This window comes from Ipomoea triloba, chromosome 13 (assembly GCF_003576645.1).
Source record: "Ipomoea triloba cultivar NCNSP0323 chromosome 13, ASM357664v1".
NCBI lineage: Eukaryota > Viridiplantae > Streptophyta > Magnoliopsida > Solanales > Convolvulaceae > Ipomoea > Ipomoea triloba.
The window spans coordinates 342,722-363,063 of record NC_044928.1 but is presented as its reverse complement, the minus strand read 5'-3'; the positions used below and the strand labels follow the sequence as shown (position 1 = coordinate 363,063).

The 20,342-nt window shown below is 36.2% G+C and overlaps 4 protein-coding genes across 4 annotated transcripts; 1 reads left to right on the top strand and 3 right to left on the bottom strand.

Moving 5' to 3' along the window:
• The first annotated feature begins 861 nt into the window (after nucleotides 1-861).
• Nucleotides 862-2,334, top strand: LOC116002279 (cytochrome P450 82A4-like). The gene is made up of 3 exons (XM_031242383.1): nucleotides 862-1,596; nucleotides 1,709-1,836; nucleotides 1,881-2,334. Exons 1-3 carry the CDS (start codon nucleotides 862-864, stop codon nucleotides 2,332-2,334), a joined length of 1,317 nt encoding a protein of 438 aa, XP_031098243.1.
• A 3,044-nt stretch (nucleotides 2,335-5,378) lies between these two features.
• On the bottom strand, nucleotides 5,379-7,116 carry LOC116002278 (cytochrome P450 CYP82D47-like). Its single transcript, XM_031242382.1, has 2 exons — nucleotides 6,184-7,116; nucleotides 5,379-6,002 (listed from the first exon to the last, which is right to left on the bottom strand). Exons 1-2 carry the CDS (start codon nucleotides 7,114-7,116, stop codon nucleotides 5,379-5,381), a joined length of 1,557 nt encoding a protein of 518 aa, XP_031098242.1.
• Nucleotides 7,117-8,122: 1,006 nt separating this feature from the next.
• Nucleotides 8,123-9,988, bottom strand: LOC116002277 (cytochrome P450 CYP82D47-like). Its single transcript, XM_031242381.1, has 2 exons — nucleotides 9,068-9,988; nucleotides 8,123-8,746 (listed from the first exon to the last, which is right to left on the bottom strand). Exons 1-2 carry the CDS (start codon nucleotides 9,986-9,988, stop codon nucleotides 8,123-8,125), a joined length of 1,545 nt encoding a protein of 514 aa, XP_031098241.1.
• A 5,166-nt stretch (nucleotides 9,989-15,154) lies between these two features.
• LOC116001643 (cytochrome P450 CYP82D47-like) lies at nucleotides 15,155-17,425 on the bottom strand. The gene is made up of 2 exons (XM_031241536.1): nucleotides 16,451-17,425; nucleotides 15,155-15,912 (listed from the first exon to the last, which is right to left on the bottom strand). Exons 1-2 carry the CDS (start codon nucleotides 17,384-17,386, stop codon nucleotides 15,286-15,288), a joined length of 1,563 nt encoding a protein of 520 aa, XP_031097396.1. The 5' UTR covers nucleotides 17,387-17,425; the 3' UTR covers nucleotides 15,155-15,285.
• Between the last annotated feature and the right edge of the window lie 2,917 nt (nucleotides 17,426-20,342).

Below are 20,342 nucleotides of genomic sequence, written 5' to 3'. Positions count from 1 at the left end.
AAAAAAAAAAAAAAAAAAAAAAAAAAAAAAAAAAAAAAAGATTGGCAAACTTATCTTCCTTGTAGCTTATTTCAGACGTCCCCTTTGGTTGGTGGGAGCTAATGATTGGCATTCATTTAGACAAATTGCACGTGAAAGCATACACAATATTTACTAAGACAACTTGGTGTTTATTATTAAGCATACACGATATTTAATTTAATAAGATAACTTAGTGTTTATTTTATAGTAACTTATAAGAATTAATTTTACTTTTAATCCTATGACTATTGAATGGGGTGTTATCAATTGCAGTCTACAAATCCAACTCATTCCATATGGAAATGCAACTGCCACTAGGGAATCTTTGAATTCAGTGTAATGTGTTTAATGAGAATGGCAATATTTTCATTCAATGTTAATACTGCCACGAATGGTGAGAAAATGGCCAACAATGATGACTACTTTAATTTATCAACCTATAAAATAATCCAATTAGACTTTCTTTTTATATACAAAAACTGATAAATGAGTTTTGAAGCTTTTGTAGTGTAACCAAGCAAAGTACCGGCAACTTCCAATTTCTTATTCTTCATTACATGTATATATATAACCGTATGCAATCTTGAACGTGGAGAAATAAGTTAAAATATCTAGACCAGGTGAGCTCACGGTTCAAACTTCAAATCATGGATTATTTCACTCTGCCAGCCATTGTAGCAGCTTTGGCTATCACTTCTCTTCTACTACTCATCTACAACATCTTATTTCACAAAGGGTGGAGCCAGAAACCACCCCAAGCAGGCGGAGCATGGCCAATATATAATCGGTCATCTCCACCAACTCGCCGCCCCAGGAGCCACCTACAAAATCTTAGCCAACATGGCAGACAAATACAGCCCTATTTTCCAAATAAGGCTTGGCGCACAACAAGTCTTGGTAGTTAGCGACTCGCGAATCGCCAAACAATGCTTTACCACCAATGACAGAACCCTCGCTGGCCGCCCCAAGTCCATAGCTTCGGAGATCATGGGATACAACAATGCCATGTTTGGATTGGGCCCGTACGGTGAGTACTGGCGCCACGTCCGCAAGGTTGTCACGGTTAAGCTGCTATCCAACACCCGTCTTGACGTGCTCGGGCGGGTTTTGGAATCGGTAGTAAAATCATTTAACAGAGACATCTACCAAACCTGGCTGAGGTACAAGAACAATGAATCCGAGGATGTGAAGGTGGACATGAAGGAGTGGTTTGGGAAATTAATCATCAACTTCACGATGCAAATGCTTTATGGTAAGCGGTACGAGGAAGAAGGGAGCCAGACAGTGATGACGCTGAGGAGATTCTTTGATCTGCTGGCCACGTCTGCTGTGGGTGATTATCTGCCATGGCTAAGATGGTTGGATATAGGAGGACATGAGAAGGCCATGAAGGAGACAGCCAAAGAAATGGACACCATACTGGAAGGTTGGCTACAAGACCACAAAACAAAAAGAAATACCAAATCTAAAGAGGAAGAAGACTTCATGGATGGATTGCTGTCCAGCTTTGAGGATGACAATAAAGATATTCCTAAAGATTTTGATGCAGACACAACTGTGAAAGCCACTTGCATGGTATGTGGCTCTATTTGTTGTTTCAATTCGATTGTTTGGTCATATGTTATATGTACGTGTCACTGTTGCATCATATATTGTCATTAATGTTACTCTTAAATCGTCATGGCAGGTTGTGATGGCAGCAGCTACCGATACACTTACAATAACATTAATATGGGCACTCTCTTTATTATTGGACAATAACAATGTATTGGACAAGATTCGGGTAGAGATAAAGACCCATGTTGGAAGGGAAAGGCATGTAAACCAATATGACTTAAGTAACTTGACTTATCTTCAAGCGGTGATCAAAGAGACTTTGCGTTTATATATCCTATTGGTCCTCTCTTATTGTCCCATGAATCTATAGATGATTGCATGGTCAATGGTTACTGCATCCCAAAGGGTACACCCGTATTGGTGAATATTTCTAAGGCTCACCGCGATCCAAATTTTTGGTCAGATCCGGATGTGTTTAGGCCGGAGAGATTCATGAGCGAACATAAAAAGATTGATGTTAGGGGTAATTATTTTGAGCTAATTCCATTTGGCAGTGGAAGGAGAATGTGTCCTGGGATTTCCTTAGCACTACGAGTGTTGGAGTTGGCCTTGGCAAATTTTATTCATTCATTTGATTTAAAAAGAATTTCAAATGAGGCTATAGATATGACAGAGAGTGCTGGATTGGTAAATATGAAGACAACTCCACTCTATGCTTTTCTTACTCCACGCCTGCCTTCACATCTCTACGATTAGATAGTCTAATTGTGGAATCATAAGTTATTTGTTTTATGCAAGCCCACCTTTTATTTCTATTATTGGAGGCAACCTAATGACGTTCCTAAAGGTAAGGAATAAGGGCGTTTACCATGAATCTAGATAACATGCATTTACCACTTTTCTTTTGCAATATGATGGTGATAATAAATTATACCAAAATGGACTCACTCATGCGTTGTCTGCGCATTTTAAATGGTTAGTCTGCATAAATACATTGTGAACATTAATGTATAATGTATGTATTGATGCGTGACCATTTTGCTTATGATATATGAATACTATTGTGAAACTTTCCAGCTTAGTATAATTCATTATTATTATTATATACTCCATCCGTCTCATTTTATGTGTCTGGTTCGGTTAACAAGGCTTGACTGAAGTTCTTTTCAATTCAATTTTTCATAATGTTAAGTTTAATATTAATATACAAAATTTATATATTTAGAAACTACACTAAAAGTACTATTAAACACAAAAAAATCAAATTTAAAAACAAGTAAAAATAATAGGGAAGAAATAGTTGGTTTGACCAATGAATAGTAATAAGTAGGACAGATAAAATGGGACAGATGGAGTATTTTTTTTTTGGCGAGGAAAGAGAGGCTAAGCTACAGAGTTATCTAATTCTACGGGAGCTTGCACCACCGGCATCCTGATCAAGGAGGACTGCCAAGTTTATGATGCAAGTTTGACCAAGCCTGTTGATCCCAACAAGTAAAAGTTTAGAAGAGAGATGATGTTGAATAAACTTTTAAAACTTTTGAACTTAGTAAGAATGTGAGTTTCTCTACGGAAGTCTCTGACTTGCCAAGTTTGTGTGTAACTTGGTTTGATTTATTTAAATAGGTGAAGCCGTGAAGTGTGTGTGGAGTATGAATTGATTAGCAAATAAGAAAGACTCACTACTACAGAAATAACATATAACGTCGGTTTTTTTTCAAACAAACGTCAAAATGATAAATAAAATTATAATTAAAAAAATCACGTTAACATCGGGTTCTAAACAAACAAACGTCGTCGTATATCATAAATAAAAGAAAAAGAGTATAATCAACAACGTCGGTTATAACTCATTTATATAAATTACCGACGTCGTCATATATTATACTCTTCTTTTTTATTTTTTTTATTATGTGATTAAACGACGTCGTTTTGAGTAAAATAACACTAAATCACTCAAATCGTTTGCAAACCCTAAAAAATTGAAATCATTTACTCTAATATTGATACTTTGTGGGTTGTGACATTGTGAAATTGTGCAAATTTTATCGTGGACCGCAGTTCACCAAGCATTTCGGACCAAGTGACAAAACGACGTCGTTTTGATTAATGAAAACAGACGGATGAAACGACCTCCATTCCGTGCAATTATAGTCCCCAACTGCAATATCAATTCAATACAACTGTAGTATCAGTTCAACACAACTGCAATATCAGTCAACACAGTACAACAACTGCAGTATCAGTTCAACACAACTGCAGTATCAATTCTGAAACTGCCTCAACACAACTGCAGCATCAGTTCAACGCAATTGCAGGTATCAGTTCAACACACTGCAGTATCAGTTCAACACAACTGTAGTATCATTTGAGATGAATTGTAGTATCAATCACGGAGATTTACGGGAGCTGTTTCTCCCATTTATTGAAACGACGTCGTTTTGTGACCTTGGTCCACAATGCATTGCGGACCGCGATCCACGGTATAAGGACTGGTGAAATTGTATTTTGATTATTTAAATCTTTATACAATTTAAAATTCTAGATGCTTTTAGGTTAATATTTAATATTTTATTATTAACTATTAAAGTCTCAAAAAATTGTTAAAAATTAAAAATTTAAAAAAAAAAAAAAAAAAAACAAGCACCTGGGTGTCCCCAAACGCCAGAGGAATGCATAGCAATTTTTGCAACTTTGGGACATATATAACAACAACAACAACAACAACAATTATTATTATTATTATTATTATTATTATTATTATAGAAGATATTAAAAACAAAAAAACACACACACACACACATACACACACACACAAGGGGAGCCAACGCGGCTCTCTTTAATTTTGCCACTTTTCCCACATCAGTGGGAAAAGTGGCATGGGAGCCTTGAGGCACTCCTATAAAAGGAGTCTCAAGGCTCCAAAACTTTCATCTTGTCTATCTGTAGATGGGCAAGCATTGAGGACCTCGACTAAAGGAGTCTTAATGGTTCTTCAGTGAAAGTGATTTTTTTTTTTCTCAAAATTTTAAGTGTAAAAGTTGTTAAATGTAGCATTTGCATTTTCAATAGTTTGGAATAAACCGCTACTGACATAGTTTGGAGGAAATGGCTACTAACTTAGTCAAGACGTTGAAAATGTTGTGGATCCGTCAACATACTTTTTTTACACGTAAATATACCAATAACAATTTGGCAAGATATTGTTAAGATTTTTACACGTAAATATACCAATAAGAATTTGGCAAGATGTTAAAATTTTCTAACATTTATACCAATAAACGGTTGTATTAGTAGGTTAAAATGTTTAAAAATCAATTTTTTGGCATATTATTTTAAATTATTAGGCATACCTATGGACATATAGTACCTCTAAATTAATTTTTTGCAAGTACAAATTCACCTCTAACAAAACCCATTTTCTTCTATATAGATAGATCAAGAAAATGATATATAGAAGAACATATAAAGATTCAGTCAATATCACTTGACTAGCAACTGCGGCGTCCGCAACCACCGGATCCACCAACAACGTAACCCAAGAGGAAATTTGGAACAAGCTACAAACCTCAAGGAAACAAGTGTTTGCTAATCCTTTGCTTGGAAATTAATTTTTATATATACAATTTAAAATTTATTTATTTATTATATAGTATACTAAATAAAATTAATGTATATTATATAAATAAAAGTTATATTATATAAATTTGTTGTCTTAACTAATGAGTATTTGGGAATTGGGGAATTTGATCCCAATCACGGATAAAGAGAAAAAAATTACAATTCAACAATAAAACAACTCAACAGTACAGATGTGAAGATAAACATGGGGTAAAGAGAGCACAGAGTGGACTTTTTTTCATAATCGTTAGCCCGAAGCTTTCAGTCATGTCGATAGGCTCATTTGAAACCCTTTTTAAATTAAAGTTATGAATAAGACTGGCCAAGGTCAACTCCACAATTTGTAGTGCTAAAGAAATCCCAGGACACATTCTCCTACCACTGCCAAATGGAATTAACTCAAAATGATTACCTTTAACATCAATCTCATTGTGTTCATTCAAGAATCTTTCTGGCCGAAACATGTTGGGATCTGACCAAAAATTTGGATCTCGATGAATCTTAGCAGCATTCACCAATAAGCGTGTACCTTTTAGAATGGTGTAGCCATCTACCATGCAATCATCTATAGATTCATGTGGCACTAAAAGAGGACCAGCAGGATATAAACGTAAGGTTTCTTTTACAACTGCTTGAAGATAAGTGAAATTGCTTAGGTCGGATAAGTTGACATGCCTTTCCCTTCCAACATGAATATCTAGCTCAGCTCGGATCTTCTCCAACACACTATAATTGTTCAATACTAAAGATAGTGCCCATGTTAATGTTACGGCAGTCGTATCCATTCCAGCTAATAATACACTCTGCCATATTAAAAAAATACCATGAATACCAAGAAAACTTAGAAAAATAGTTGGTTACGTACTCAAGCGAAAACAATAATCTTTACTATTTTCATATTGTATTTAGTTTTGATTAATTTGTATTTTTTGAATTATATTTTATTTAAAAATATAATAGCACAGAAAAGAGTCACATGCATACCGTGCAAGTGGCTTTGACAATTGTGTCAGCGCCAAAATCTTTAGGAATATTTTTGTCATCCCCATCAGCGCCATGAAAACTGGACAGCAATCCATCCATGAAGTCTTGTTCCTCTTCTTCAGATTTCGTATTTCTTTTCCTTTTATGTTGTTGTAGCCAACTTTCCATTATGGTGTCCATCTCTTTGGCTGTCTCCTTCATAGCCTTCTCATGTCCTCCTATATCCAACCATCTTAGCCATGGCACAAAATCACCAAGAGCAGACGCCCCCAACAGATCATAGAATTTCTTCACTGTCACCACTGTCCGTCTCCTTTCTTCCTCGGGCCGCTGCCCGAAAAGCATCTGAATCATGATGTCCATGATTAGTTTCCCAAACAACTCTTTCATGTCCAGCTTTATATCCTCGGATTCATTCTTGTCCCTCAGCCAGGTTCGGTGGATGTCTTGGGTAAATGATCTTATTCCTGTTTCCAAAACCCGCCCCAGCACCTCGAGACGGCGGTTGGACAGCAGCTCGAGCATGACAACCTTGCGGACATAGCGCCAGTACTGACCGTACGGAACCAGCCCAAACATGGCGTGGTTGTATCCCATGATCTCCGAAGCTATGGCCTTGGGCCGCCCAGCTAGGGCTCTGTCGTTGGTGGTAAAGCATTGTTTGGCGATTCCCGAGTCGCTCACCACCACGAATTGATGCGCGCCGAGCCTTAATCGGAATATAGGCCCGTATTTGTCCGCCATGTCGGCCAAGATTTTATAGGTGGGTTGAGGGGCGGCGAGTTGGTGGAGATGACCGATTATTGGCCATGCACCGCCGGCTTGGGGTGGTTTTTGGCTGGCCCCTCTTTCAAATAAGAGGTTGTAGATAAAGGGGAGTAGTAGAAAAATGGTAGCCAAAGCTGCTACAATGGCTGCCATAGTGAAATCCATGGTTGGAATTGAAGTTTGATCTTGTCATTGTCCCAATTTATAGATTGCATACAAATATATGTAAAGAAAAATAAGCAACTTCGAAGTTGTCAGTGGCCTCATGTTCTTAATTAAGGCCAAAGCCAATGCACATGGGAATTAAACAAAAATATTAATAAAAATAAAAATAAAAGGAGCTGACTCCAGCTTTTGACCTCCAGATTTATTGCCACCAGGCACGCACCCTGCTTCCTGGAATATGAACATCACATTGGCTAAAAATCTTGCCAGGGATTTTAACCCAAAAAAGAAAGAAAAAAATCTAATATAGGTAAAAACATATTTAAAGTAAAAGCTACGAACAGAAGAAGCAGATTAAACACCTCCGATTTTGTATACAAAAGTGGAGAAATGGAGAATTTTCCAGAAAACAGAAAATTAGAGAGGTAGAAAAAGGAAAAACGAAAAACTTATTTACTAAATTTACTCTTCTAAATTCCTATTCCATCTACATTCTCCATTTTTCTTAAGTATTTTAGAAAACTAAAAAATAAACTTCTCCAAATGGAGAAATGGAAAGACACGGATGAACAGTAAAATCTTACCCTGAAGTTCCAGAAATTGAGAAATGAAAAACTGGAAGAATGCAAGAATGGAAAACTAGAAATGAAAAAACAGAAAAATGAAGTAAATGACCCGTAGTATCCACACCAATATAATGTTAGTTATTGCATGTACACAGCCTATATATATAATCCTATCACCAACATATTATATTGCAAAAGAAAAGGGGTAATATAAATGCATTAATATAATCTAGAGATTAACCTTCAACTGTATAGTAGCTCATAAGTTTTAGGATTATATATTACTCCATCTCTTATGGATTCATGATGGACATGACCATTCTTCCTTACCTTAGGAATGTCATTAGATTGGCACCAATTTCATTATATATTTTCAAAGGACACCAAATTTATGCTTACATAAAGGGAATAAAGTAATTAGGTTTCCACAATTAAGCAACTCAATTGTAGAGATGTGCAGGGAGGCTTGGTGTAAAGAGAGCATAGAGTGGAGTTGCCTTCATATTCGTTAGCCCTATCCCCTCTGTCATGTCAATAGGTTCATCTGAAATCCTTTTTAAGTCAAAGCTATGAATAAGGCTAGCCAATGTCAACTCCACAATTTGTAATCCTAAAGAAATCTCCGGGCACATTCTCCGTCCGTTGCCAAACGGAATTAGCTCGAAATGATTGCCCCTAACATCAATCTCTTTGTGTTCACACAAGAATCTTTCTGGCCTAAACACATTAGGATTCGGCCAAAAACTTGAATCTCGATGAATCTTAGAAACATTCACCAATATGCGTGTACCCTTTTGGATGTAGTAGCCACTGACATTGCAATCGTCTATAGATTCATGGGGCAATAAGAGAGGACTAGGAGGATATAAACGCAAAGTTTCTTTCACAACTGCTTGAAGATAAGTCAAGTTGTTTAGGTCAGATTGTTTCACATGCCTTTCCCTCCCAACATTGATGTCAAGCTCAGCTCGAATCTTCTCTAACACTCCGTAATTGTTCAATATTAACGAGAGTGCCCATGTTAATGTTATTGTAGTTGTATCTGTGGCAGCTAATAGCACGGCCTGGAAAAAAAATTGTACAATAACACAAATGAAGACAAAATTAAATTTAGATAATTACAGCAAGATTAATTGATTTGGGTCCAAAGTTTTGTGTGGGTGCCTAAGCATCTGGCTGGATTTTGGGCTGTGGGTCTCAAATTTTAGAGGACCCAATATTTAATTTTTACCTAGCTAGTTAATAAATTAAAAAATAAAAAGTTTGCAATTAGTTTAAAAGACTTCATTAGAGAAATGGTATATAGTATTTTATATTGGAGATCAAGGGTGATAGGCGGACTATACTTCATTTATTTACTACAATACAATAAAATAGTCACATACCATGCAAGTAGCTTTCACAATTGTGTCAGCATCAAAATCTTTAGGAGTATCTTCCTCATCCTGAAAACTGGACAGCAATCCATCCATGAAGTCTTCTTCCTGTTTAGATTTCGTATTTCTTTTCCTTTTATGCTCTTGTAGCCAACCTTCCACTACACTATCCATCTTTTTAGCCGTCTCCTTCATGGCCTTCTCATGTCCTCCAATGTCCAACCATCTTAGCCATGGCAGGTAATCACTCACAACAGGCACCCCCAGCAGATCAAATAATCCCCTCACCATCTCAACACTCCGCCTTCCTTCTTCCTCGTACTGCTGCCCCAAAAGCATCTGCATCGTGACACCCATGATTAGTTTCCCAAACCACTCCTTCATCTCCAGCTTCACATCCTCGGATTCATTGTTCTTGTCCCTTGCCCAGCTTCTATAGATGTCTTGGGTAAATGATTTTACTCCCGATTCCCAAACCCGCCTGAGCCCGTCGAGACGGCGGTTTGACAGCAGCTCGAGCACGACAACCTTGCGGACATGGCGCCAGTACTGACCGTACGGGACAAGCCCAAACATGGCGTAGTTGTATCCCATGATCTCCGTAGCTAAGGCCTTGGGGCGGCCAGCGAGAGCTTTGTCGTTGGTGGTAAAGCATTCTTTGGCGATTCGCGAGTCGCTGACCACCAAGACTTGATGTGCGCCCAGCCTTATTCGGAATATAGGCCCGTATTTGTCTGCCATGTCGCCCAAGATTTTGAAGGGCGGCCGAGGGCATGCGAGGAGGTGGAGATGGCCTATTATAGGCCATGCGCCGCCGGCTTCAGGTGGTTTTCGGGTTGATCCATTGTGAAATGAGAGGTTGTACAGAAAGGTGAGAAACAGAAAAGTGGTAGCCAAAGCTGCTACAAAGGCTAGCAGAGTGAAATCCATGGAGCTGAGGTTTGAAGGTTGATTATTGCATTGCCCCAATTTGTTGATTATATTGCTTACAAATACATACTCGGCTTAATGTTGACTTTGCCATCATATTTTAATCTTGGAAAAGGGTCAAATAAGCCCTTCAACATTACCTAAAGAGTCAATTAGGCCCCTGAATATTTTAAAGTAGCAATTAAACTCATAAATATTGTATTTTGATGCAAAAAAGTCCATAAACCTGTTAATGACCTGTGATCGCAGGTCATTAGGATTCCGGCCAAATTTCCGGTACACTCCGGTTATATTCCGACACACAAGTCACCGGCGACCATCGAACGGTCGTCGGTGACTCACTGGAGAAGGCAACCACTGGGAAGGCGACCACTGGGTCGCCTCCTCACCGGAGGAGGCAACCTTCTGGGTCGCCTTCCCAGTGAGAAGGCAACCGACGGGTTGCTTTCTCTCATCGGAGAAGGCAACCCAGTGAGTCACCGGCGACCGTTCGATGGTCGCCGATGACTTTTGTGCCCGGAATATGACGGAAGTGTGCCGGAAATTTGGCCGGAATCTTAATGACCTGTGATCATAGGTCATTACCAGGTTTATGGACTTTTTTGCATCAAAATACAATGTTTATGGGTTTAATTGCTACTTTAAAATGTTCAGGGTCTAATTGACTCCTTAGGTAATGTTGGAGGGCTTATTTGACCCTTTTTCCCTTTAATCTTTATAAGCAATTTAAATAAATAAAGTTTATTAAATTTATTTTAATTTTTGGCCGGCAGAACAAATTAAAATTGGGACGTCATTCTCTACTCAGGGATCATTAATATTTTTTATTCTAATTTTACGTGTTACACTTTACTTTTGTTGGACGAGGGAAAGTCCAGGTTAATGGTGATTTGATGTCACATCATTATATTTTGCTAACTTGAATGTCTAATAATAATAATAATATGTTAATTTTGTTGTAAGACCGTTTTACAGGTTTTAATCCGTGAGACACGTCGGGTCAAGATGAAATATACTCTCTTCGTCCCAAATTGGATGTTTCATTTACTTTTTGCACGCTTTTTAAGAAATTAAAGTAAATGTGATGTGCTTTCCAATTATGCCCCCAACTTTTTCACTTTTAGAAATAAAAGCAATAAAGAAAGCAAAAGTCATAAGGATAAATTGGGAAAAGTAGGATGATGGTGATGTTCAATTTTAGAAAGAGGACAACATTTTGGGACAAACTAAAAAGGAAAGTGAGACAGGTAAAATGTGACAGAGGGAGTAATACTTATACCACAAATATAATATTAAATCATTAATAAAATGTTTATTATTTAAATGAGAAAATGTAATACTTTTGAAGGAAAAAAATATAATACTTTTACATTTTGATATAAAAGTATTACTTTTTTCATCAAAAATATTGGGAGTGTTTGGCAAACGTGATAGCTGGTTGGTTTAGCTAGTAGTTATATTTCCCTTATAAATAGTGAAGTATTTATAAGGAAAACTATTATACTTTTAATGAAAAAAGTAAAATGTAAAACTATTACATTTCTTTTATAACTAACAAACACTTTTTTCCTAATCATTATTACATTTGCTAGTATAAGTATAATTATTGCATTTACATATTGACACAACCCGACCCGTCCCGTCTCACAGATCATATAAGGATTCGTGAGACGGTCTCACACAAGTGTGACCCGGCCGTAATAATAATAATAATAATAATAACAATAATAATAATCTAAAAACATAATAAGTGTCACTCAAAGTTATATTCCTAATTTATTTTCATTTTTTTGTACAAATAAAGGCATACATTTTTCTTTAAACGTTTGTACACTTCAATTTTATTGGACAAAATTTCCCTACTACATTCTTATTAGACTAAACTATCTTTACACCGTGGCAAAAACTTGTGTGAGACCGTCTCACCATGCGACGGGTCGGGTCGGGTCGGGTCAAGATGCAAATGTAACACTTATATGCACAAATGTCATACTTATATGCTCAAATGTAATACTAATCAGGAATAAAATTTTTGTTACTTATAAAGGTAAATATAATACTTTTATGGGAAAATACAATACTTTTACATTTTGATTTAAAAGTATTACATTTTTCCACAAAAGTATTATATTTGCCTTTATAAGTGAGGGGCACTCGTCAACATTACTTATTATGAAAAATGTATTACTTTTTCTCTAATAAGTAACAAAAATTGTATTCTTAATTAGTGTTATATTTGAGCATTGATAAGTGCTCATTTGTCTATATTTTTCTCCCTTTCACTAAGTCTTTTTGTTTATAGATCATTCCAATTTTCATGAGAATTAGTGCTTATTTGTGTTATTTTGCAAGGAGTATGAGTTGGAAAGCATTGGAATCAAAAGATGATGATTTTCATGCATTTTGGATGTATTTGGAGTCAATGGGAGTCAAGGAGAAGCTATGGAGATGAGTGCAACACTTCCAAGGGAACCTAAGACTTGTATTTGCAATGATATTGGTCATTTGGGCAAACTAAAACAAAAGAGAAGCAAAAGGTCAAGGTGTTGAAATTTCTGCACGTCGACATCTTAGTGATTGGACGATATCTCGGCCTATAAATATTCAAATTGAGTGATTCTTAAACCATTGGAAAGAAGACTTCAAGGGCTACAACTTTCCTAGAGATACAAATTTCGTAATTCTGAACGGAAAATGGTGAAAAACAGCCTAGAAGTCAAAGAAGCTACACAGAGTTCGAAAATGCAGTTTCTGGAGAGTTGGCATACGGCCTCACATACGGCCGTATGCATGGCCGTTTGTTTTAGACCGAATTACAGTGCAAAAATGCTGTTTCTGAAGAGGAATCATACGGCCACACAAACGGCCGTTTACCAAGCCGTTTGGGACCTGCTCTGCTCACTATTTAAGCTCGTTTTGAGCATTTTGAACACGGATTTTGACCCATGGTTGAACCCTAAACACTCCCATTCACTCCCTTTCATATTTTTAGGTTAGATTAGGCTTAGATCTATGTATTTTAACACTTTTGGAGCTTGTAATCTTGGATTTCAAGATTCTTCCTCCCATTTCAATAGAGAAGTTTTCTTTCCTTTATCTCTTTTCTTTTGCAAGATTTATGTTTATTACTTGTGTTTTTGTGTTCTTGATGCTATTTAATAATGAGTAGTTAGTTTATGGGCTTGAGTTAGGGTTGTATTATCTATTTTGATGCTTGTTATGTGATTATTGCATAAAAGGGGATGAACACCCATTTAGGGTTCTTGAGTTTGAATTGGGTTTATTTCTATCTTTCAATAGTTAATGGCCAATGATTATTGTGTCTTTGGAAAGTCTTTCATTTCAATGGAAGTTGGATGGAAGATTTAAGCCAACCCAATTTCAAACCCATTTTCTCTTCTATGGAAATAGGGGTAGATTTGGGGCTTAAATAGCTTTTGTTCTTCAAGAACTTAGGTTGATACACCATGAAAATGGGGAAACCTTTGTTCTAATCCTTGTGGAAACTTGGATTCCTTTGTGCTTGCCTCAAGAACATATGGTTAATGTTCTTCCCCCAAACTTAAGTGTTAAATCATCTAGATGGTAATGCCCCTAACTTGAGTCCTATTTCTTTATTTTGCAGTTATCTATTGCTTATGTGTGTTTGTTCTACCTTGTTGTCGTTTGCTTAGCTTCTTGTTCATTTCCTTGTACTAGTGCCTAGTTTAGTGATTGTATATTACGTGCCATAACCCCCAATCCTCAGCGGAACGACAAATCTAAACCCGTATACTTCATTTTTGACAACGATCAAGCATATAAGTATGACATTTGCATGGTGCCTTGACCCGACCCGACCCGTCTCACGAATAAGGATCCGTGAGACGGTCTCACACAAGTGTGACCCATATAACTCCGTTAATATTTAGTTCTAACATTAATGACTCCATAATTATTACCATATACTTATATCTATCATTTTTTTTCTATTCTTTAATTATCATTTCATTAAAATAATTTTATAATTAATTTATTTGTAGATTATATTTTAATTAAATTTATATGAATGGTAATTAAATCATTTATGTGTGTGTATGTAATATATATACTATTTGTGTTTGTTTTTAGATATGTGGGTACTAGTTTAGTGTCATAGATATTTTATGTATTTATTCATTTAAAAAAAAAGGTATAAATTTTATCAAAATTATTTATATTATTATTAAACAAAATATAAATTATTTCTTTTTTATCTATAATTTTCAAATACATTGATTGAAATTTACTACTTTAAAGAATTTTGAAATATAATTTGAACTAAAATTTTATTTATTTGTGTTTATCAATATTTTAATATTGGGCATGAATTTTTGCATATCTCGTCTATAAAATGCTAGTAATAATAATAATACTCACACGGATAACTTAGTTTGTTAGTTAATGAGTTGATAGTTGATTGTGGCGAGGAGACAGCATGGAACCCTAACAACCGAAGTGTGCGAGTTCCTGACGGGATTATTATCATTATCTACTTGAATTTTTTTTTTAGTTTGAAATCCTAAAACACACTTTACGAAATCCTAAAGTGTTTATTTCACCCTTATCTCTTAAAATATTAATTATTCTCTCTTCCTAACCCAATAACCCTACCTCTGGTTCTTCCACAACCCAACATATAGTAAAGAGTTTTTTGATTGTATTCCCCGTTTGTACGGTTATTTATTTGATTAAATAAAGTTTGGTTGATTTAAAAAAAAAAAAAAAACATATAGTAAAGAGAAAAGCAAACTGAGATTGAAATAATAGTGAGAAAGATAAGATCAGATGGTTAAATCTTTACATAATGAATTGAAGTTAGATTCAACAAAATCAATATACTAATTCAAGAAGAATTTAAAAGCATTACCAAGCAGTTAGGAATTATATATAGTTGTAGATTTTCTAGCTCTGTTTGATTATATTTGCAGAAGAAGACTAGTGCATGCCCAAGTGGCAAGTGATCAACCACTTTATATAATTATATCCAACACATGAAGCATGTGGACTGCATTCTGGAGGAATCTTATCAAAAATAATTACAGAATAAATTCAACTTTAGTTACTATACGTTGCAGAAATTAGTATTATCAGAAGCTTAGTAGTTAATTAATCTACTAGCATGGACAATGTATTTGTTTGATCATATAGAAATGAACTGAAATGAATTGATGTCCACAACAATATTCATATAGCAAAAGCACAATATTTATCACACACCAACATGGCAATACATTATTAATGCTCGCAATTTTGGTATATCACTAGCTTATTGCAACTTAATTATAGAGATGTGAAGGCAGGCTTGGACTAAGGAAAACATAGAGTGGAGTTGCCTTCACATTCACTATTCCAGCACTCTCTGTCATGTCAATAAGTTCATCCGAAATCCTTTTTAAATCAAAGCCATGAATAAGGCTAGCCAAGCTCAATTCCACAACTTGTAGCGATAAAGAAACCCCTGGACATATTCTCCTTCCGCTGCCGAATGGAATAAGTTCAAAATGGTTGCCCCTGACATCAATCTCCTTGTGTTCATTCATCAAGAATCTCTCTGGCCTAAACGTATTGGGATCTGACCAAATTTCTGGATCTCGATGAATCTTAGAAACATTCACCAATATTCGTGTACCCTTTCGGATGTTATAACCATTCACCACACAATCGTCAGTAGATTCATGGGGTAGTAAGAGAGGAGCAGGAGGATATAAACGTAAAGTTTCTTTTACAACTGCTCGAAGATAAGTCAACTTGTTTAGATCGAATTGATTCACGCGCCTTTCCTTTCCGACATAAATGTCTAGCTCTACTTGGATATTCTTCAACACACTATAATTGTTCAATACTAGAGAGAGTGCCCAAGTTAACGTTGTTATCATTGTATCCGTGGCCGCTGATAGCATCCCCTACCATAAAGATTACATAATAAAATAAATAACAACACATAATTTAGATAATTATTTCGTGTATTCAACTTGAATGAAATAATGTGTTCTATTGAGCTTGCAATAATTATCTTCATATCTTGTCACTATGTCTACTACATATAATGCCATTCAAAACCTTATAGTTTAGAGACACCAAATTGTATTCTCATATAAGAGATGGTGGGTTTGAGCCTTAGTAGAGGCATCATTGTAAAATGATGAAATATTTTTAAAGTTACCATCTAACTTTTAAATAATAATAATAACAAAAACAACATGATGATGGACATTTTGTTTTTATATTATTATTATAACAATTAAATTAGTGTACACAAAATACTTATTTTCTATTCTTTTTTCTGCTCTTTTCTTTTTTGTGGTAAGAATTAAAAAGTAATAATAATCTTTATTTAATTTGTTTTGTTTCTTTCAACTGTATATATATATAGAATTAATCCGGTTCACATGTCAAAATGAAATGAAATGATGTAAGAATAAAAGAGAGCCATCCACATACCATGCAAGTAGCTTTCACAATTGTGTCAGCCTCAAAATTTTCTGGAATATCTTTATCATCCCCATCACCATGAAAATTGGAAAGCAATCCGTCCATGAAGTCTTCTTCCTCTTTAGATTTCGTATTTCTTTTCCTTTTATGTTCTTGTATCCAACCATCCATTAAACTGTCCATCTCTTTGACTGTCTCCTTCATGGCCTTCTCATGTCCTCCTATGTCCAACCATCTTAGCCATGGCAGATAATCACCCACAACAGACGCCCCTAACAGATCAATGAATCTCCTCACTGTCACCGCTGCCCTGCTCCCTTCTTCCTCGTACCGCTGCCCGAAAAGCATCTGCATTATGACGCCCATGATTAGTTTCCCAAACCACTCCGTCATATCCAGCTTGATCACATCCTCGGATTCATTGTTCTTGTCCCTCACCCAGCTTCGATAGATGTCTTGGGTAAATGATTTTACTCCTGACTCCCAAACGCGCCTGAGCGCGTCGAGACGGCGGTTAGACAGCAGCTCGAGCACGACAACCTTGCGGACATGGCGCCAGTACTGACCGTACGGAGCCAGCCCAAACATGGCGTAGTTGTATCCCATGATCTCCGTGGCTAAGGCCTCGGGCCGGCTAGCGAGCGCTCTGTCGTTGGTGGTAAAGCATTCTTTGGCGATTTGTGAGTCGCTGACCACCAAGACTTTATGTGCGCCGAGCCTTAATTGGAATATAGGCCCGTATGTGTCTGCCATTTCGGTCAAGACTTTGAAGGGCCGGCGATTGCCAGTGAGGAGGTGGAGATGGCCGATTATAGGCCACGCGCCGCCGGCTTCCGGTGGTTTTTGTTGGTTTGATCCCTGGTGAAATAAGAGGTTGTAGAGAAAGGTGAGTGATAGCAAAGTGGCAACCAAAGCTGCTACAAGGGCTGGCACAGCGAAATCCATGGTTTAATTTGAATTGAAGTTTGAACCTTATAGATTTTGTCATCATATCGCCCCACTTTATAGATTGCTTCAAATACATATATACAATGTTGTCTTTTGCATCATGTCATATTTTATTAAATTGACAGCCGAACAAACTTGTGCCTCAACTTCAATCTCTTATCAGAGATATATCATTAATATTGGCTAAAAATCTTGATATTTTTAATGTAGTTGGACTACAACTGCTAATGTAGCAAAATAATCCTGGGAAAAAAAAAAAAGAAGCACAAGCAAGGAATTGAAAATGTTAAGGGTTTAATATGAGTAGAGTAAAATACTTTTTCCTTAAAATATTATTTTTTTACCTTTTAAAGATGCTAGAAGTGTTGTAGCCTACGTTTTCCACAGGATAAAACGTAATACAACTCAATGTTTGAGCACTCAAACAACTGAGCCCGACAAACTAGAACACAGGTACAACACATAAATTTGAGGAGGGAAGAAGTTGAGCAGAGCTTTGTGAGAGCAAAAACGTAGGCAAAATATTGTATGTAAAATCTGCTAATCAGTCTATATAGCATTCATAACGGACAACCATTACTCTATAAAGTAATTTTAAAATTTAAAAATTGAAATTAATTTGTAATTAATTCCGTAACATCAATACATCATAATTAATACCCAAAATTGTACTCTAAAGAGTGGTTCGAATGTTTCGAAGCATGAGTAGTTTGAAAGGTAACTACTCCGATGATTACCTTTCGAAAAGGTACCCGGAAAGTTACGAGACGATGGGTCAACATTCGGTTAAACCCATTTTGACCGAATGGTAAATTAAACATGGGGTCAACATTTGGTCAAACCCATAGCTAAAATAATGTTGGAAAATATTTTTGAAAATTGTTGACCCAATGATAAACCCTGATGAGTAAACATTCGGTCAAATCCATAGCTAAAATGTTTGGAAAATATTCTCGAAAAGTTTTGACGGAATGGTAAACCCTGAGGGTAACATTCGGTCAAACCCATAGCTAAAATTTTAGCTAGCTTGCAAAGCTCATTTTGGGATTTGATTTGTACCCAAGTGCACGTGAAAGAAAGCCTCCATACTATACAATTCAACTTAGCTTCCTTCTAAAATGCTCTTATCACTGTTGCAAAAATCTCCGCCTAGGCGCTAAGCGCTCCTAGACCGAGGCGAATTGCTCCCTAGGCGTCCGCCTAGGTGGCGGCCGCCTAGGAGGCCGCCTAGCGCCTAACTCGGCCGACTGGGCCGAGTTGGCGGCCGACTAGGCCGAATTTGGCTGAGTTAACTCGCCCAACTCGGCAGAGTTAGCCGAGTTAACTCGAGCGATTAGGCCTTGTTAATTTTATTACTATATTTATATATATTTAAATTTATTTATTTATATAAGTAAGAGAAGTAAGAGAGATATATATAATATATATAATAAAATATATCACATACACCCACACACATGAATTAATTTATTGTTTTTATAGGTCGCCGCCTAGAACCGCCTAGGCGCCGTCCAGACCGCTTAGGCGCTAGGCGCTAGTCTACCGCCCGACTAGCGCTTAGCGCCTGCAACCATGGCTCTTATATATATAGTGGTGCAAATCTCCTTATTTTTTCAATGTGGACAATGCAAGTGCTTGTTTCAAACATTTCCACCTCTATTTTTCCAACTCAAATGGGTCTGATTTGAGAATTAATTTCTCATTCACTCATTATCCGTTTTGAGTGTACAATATATCAATCTCTTCGTCTCACGAAAAACTCGAATCTACTTTGACCTAGCCTAAATTGAAAGTGGATACCACATATATTTATACCACAAAATAATCACGTATCATGTCATTTTTGCTATTTTTTCCAACCAGATATGCTGCCAGTAATCATTAATTGGTTATTTTGTTTTTGTTTTGCTTAAGTTTTATGATCTGTTCAATTTATGCTATCGTTAATCGTGAATTGCAACATATTCTCACGTTTTTTGGATTGGTCATTGTGTTCGACGGTGACATATATTATTTGGGGCTTTTAAATAAATATAATTTATATTTATTTTTGATTTTTTGTTGTTGTGATTTTAATATAGTTATTACCTGTAATCTATGCTGACATTGACTTTTTTTCTCTTCTAACACCATCTCCAGCCAGTCAACCGTATACGTAAACAATCTTTCTCCTTCTTTCTTGATTCGTTCAGTTCCATCCAAACACCCTATCCGGTGCACTCGATCGACGTTCGTCGACGCTACGTGCTTCTTGATTTTCCGACGTTTTTAAAATCGTTTCTCCAGGTTGGGTCATGGCTCCCTTTTCAGAGAATGAAATGACAGGGGTTGGGACATGTCCTAAACATGGTGCCTCTAAATCTATAATGATAGAATTCTATATATATATATATATATATATATATATATTTCCAACTACTACACGATATTGAATAGTACAGTCCAGCAACCGCATTATTTGACTACTTTGGGAAAGTAAAGTATCATAGAAATTTTCATAAATGTTTTTTTTGTAAGACTTGTTTTACTTTCATCATTTTTTAATATTATTAGTAGTGGACAACCACATCAATAGATTTCCTACTTCACCATCACCAATTCTTCAACTCTATCAAAAATTTGAAACTTTTCTCAACATATAAAATAAATGTATTGAGAGTTTTTTTTTTTTGAAAACAATGTATTGAGAGTTTGAGTGTTGAGTGTTGCATTTAGATTTGATTGTCAAGACAAAAAGGGGTAATTGAAAGATTTTAACTTTAACGGTTATACCATTAATAATTGATTATAAATATGATTCCCACGTAAGTAATAATGAAGAATGAAATAAAACACTTACTAAACAACAAGTTGATGCTTTTTCTTTTTTTTTTTTAGAATGTGGGGAGGATAAAAATCCACGATCAATAGCTGATCCTCACAGATTGTAGAGGCACCTAAAGTGCCGAGCTCG

Excerpts from the sequence above, each read along its gene's own strand:
- LOC116002278 (XM_031242382.1), bottom strand. The coding sequence starts at position 7,116 with ATGGATTTCACTATGGCAGCCATTGTAGCAGCTTTGGCTACCATTTTT. Across the intron at positions 6,003-6,183 it reads TTGTCAAAGCCACTTGCACG|AGTGTATTATTAGCTGGAAT; the intron begins GTATGCATGTGA and ends TTAATATGGCAG.
- LOC116001643 (XM_031241536.1), bottom strand. The coding sequence starts at position 17,386 with ATGGATTTCGCTGTGCCAGCCCTTGTAGCAGCTTTGGTTGCCACTTTG. Across the intron at positions 15,913-16,450 it reads TTGTGAAAGCTACTTGCATG|GGGATGCTATCAGCGGCCAC; the intron begins GTATGTGGATGG and ends TCTTTATGGTAG.
- LOC116002279 (XM_031242383.1), top strand. The coding sequence starts at position 862 with ATGGCAGACAAATACAGCCCTATTTTCCAAATAAGGCTTGGCGCACAA. Across the intron at positions 1,597-1,708 it reads CTGTGAAAGCCACTTGCATG|GTTGTGATGGCAGCAGCTAC; the intron begins GTATGTGGCTCT and ends TCGTCATGGCAG. Across the intron at positions 1,837-1,880 it reads ACCCATGTTGGAAGGGAAAG|CGGTGATCAAAGAGACTTTG; the intron begins GCATGTAAACCA and ends CTTATCTTCAAG.
- LOC116002277 (XM_031242381.1), bottom strand. The coding sequence starts at position 9,988 with ATGGATTTCACTCTGCTAGCCTTTGTAGCAGCTTTGGCTACCACTTTT. Across the intron at positions 8,747-9,067 it reads TTGTGAAAGCTACTTGCATG|GCCGTGCTATTAGCTGCCAC; the intron begins GTATGTGACTAT and ends TTTTTTTTCCAG.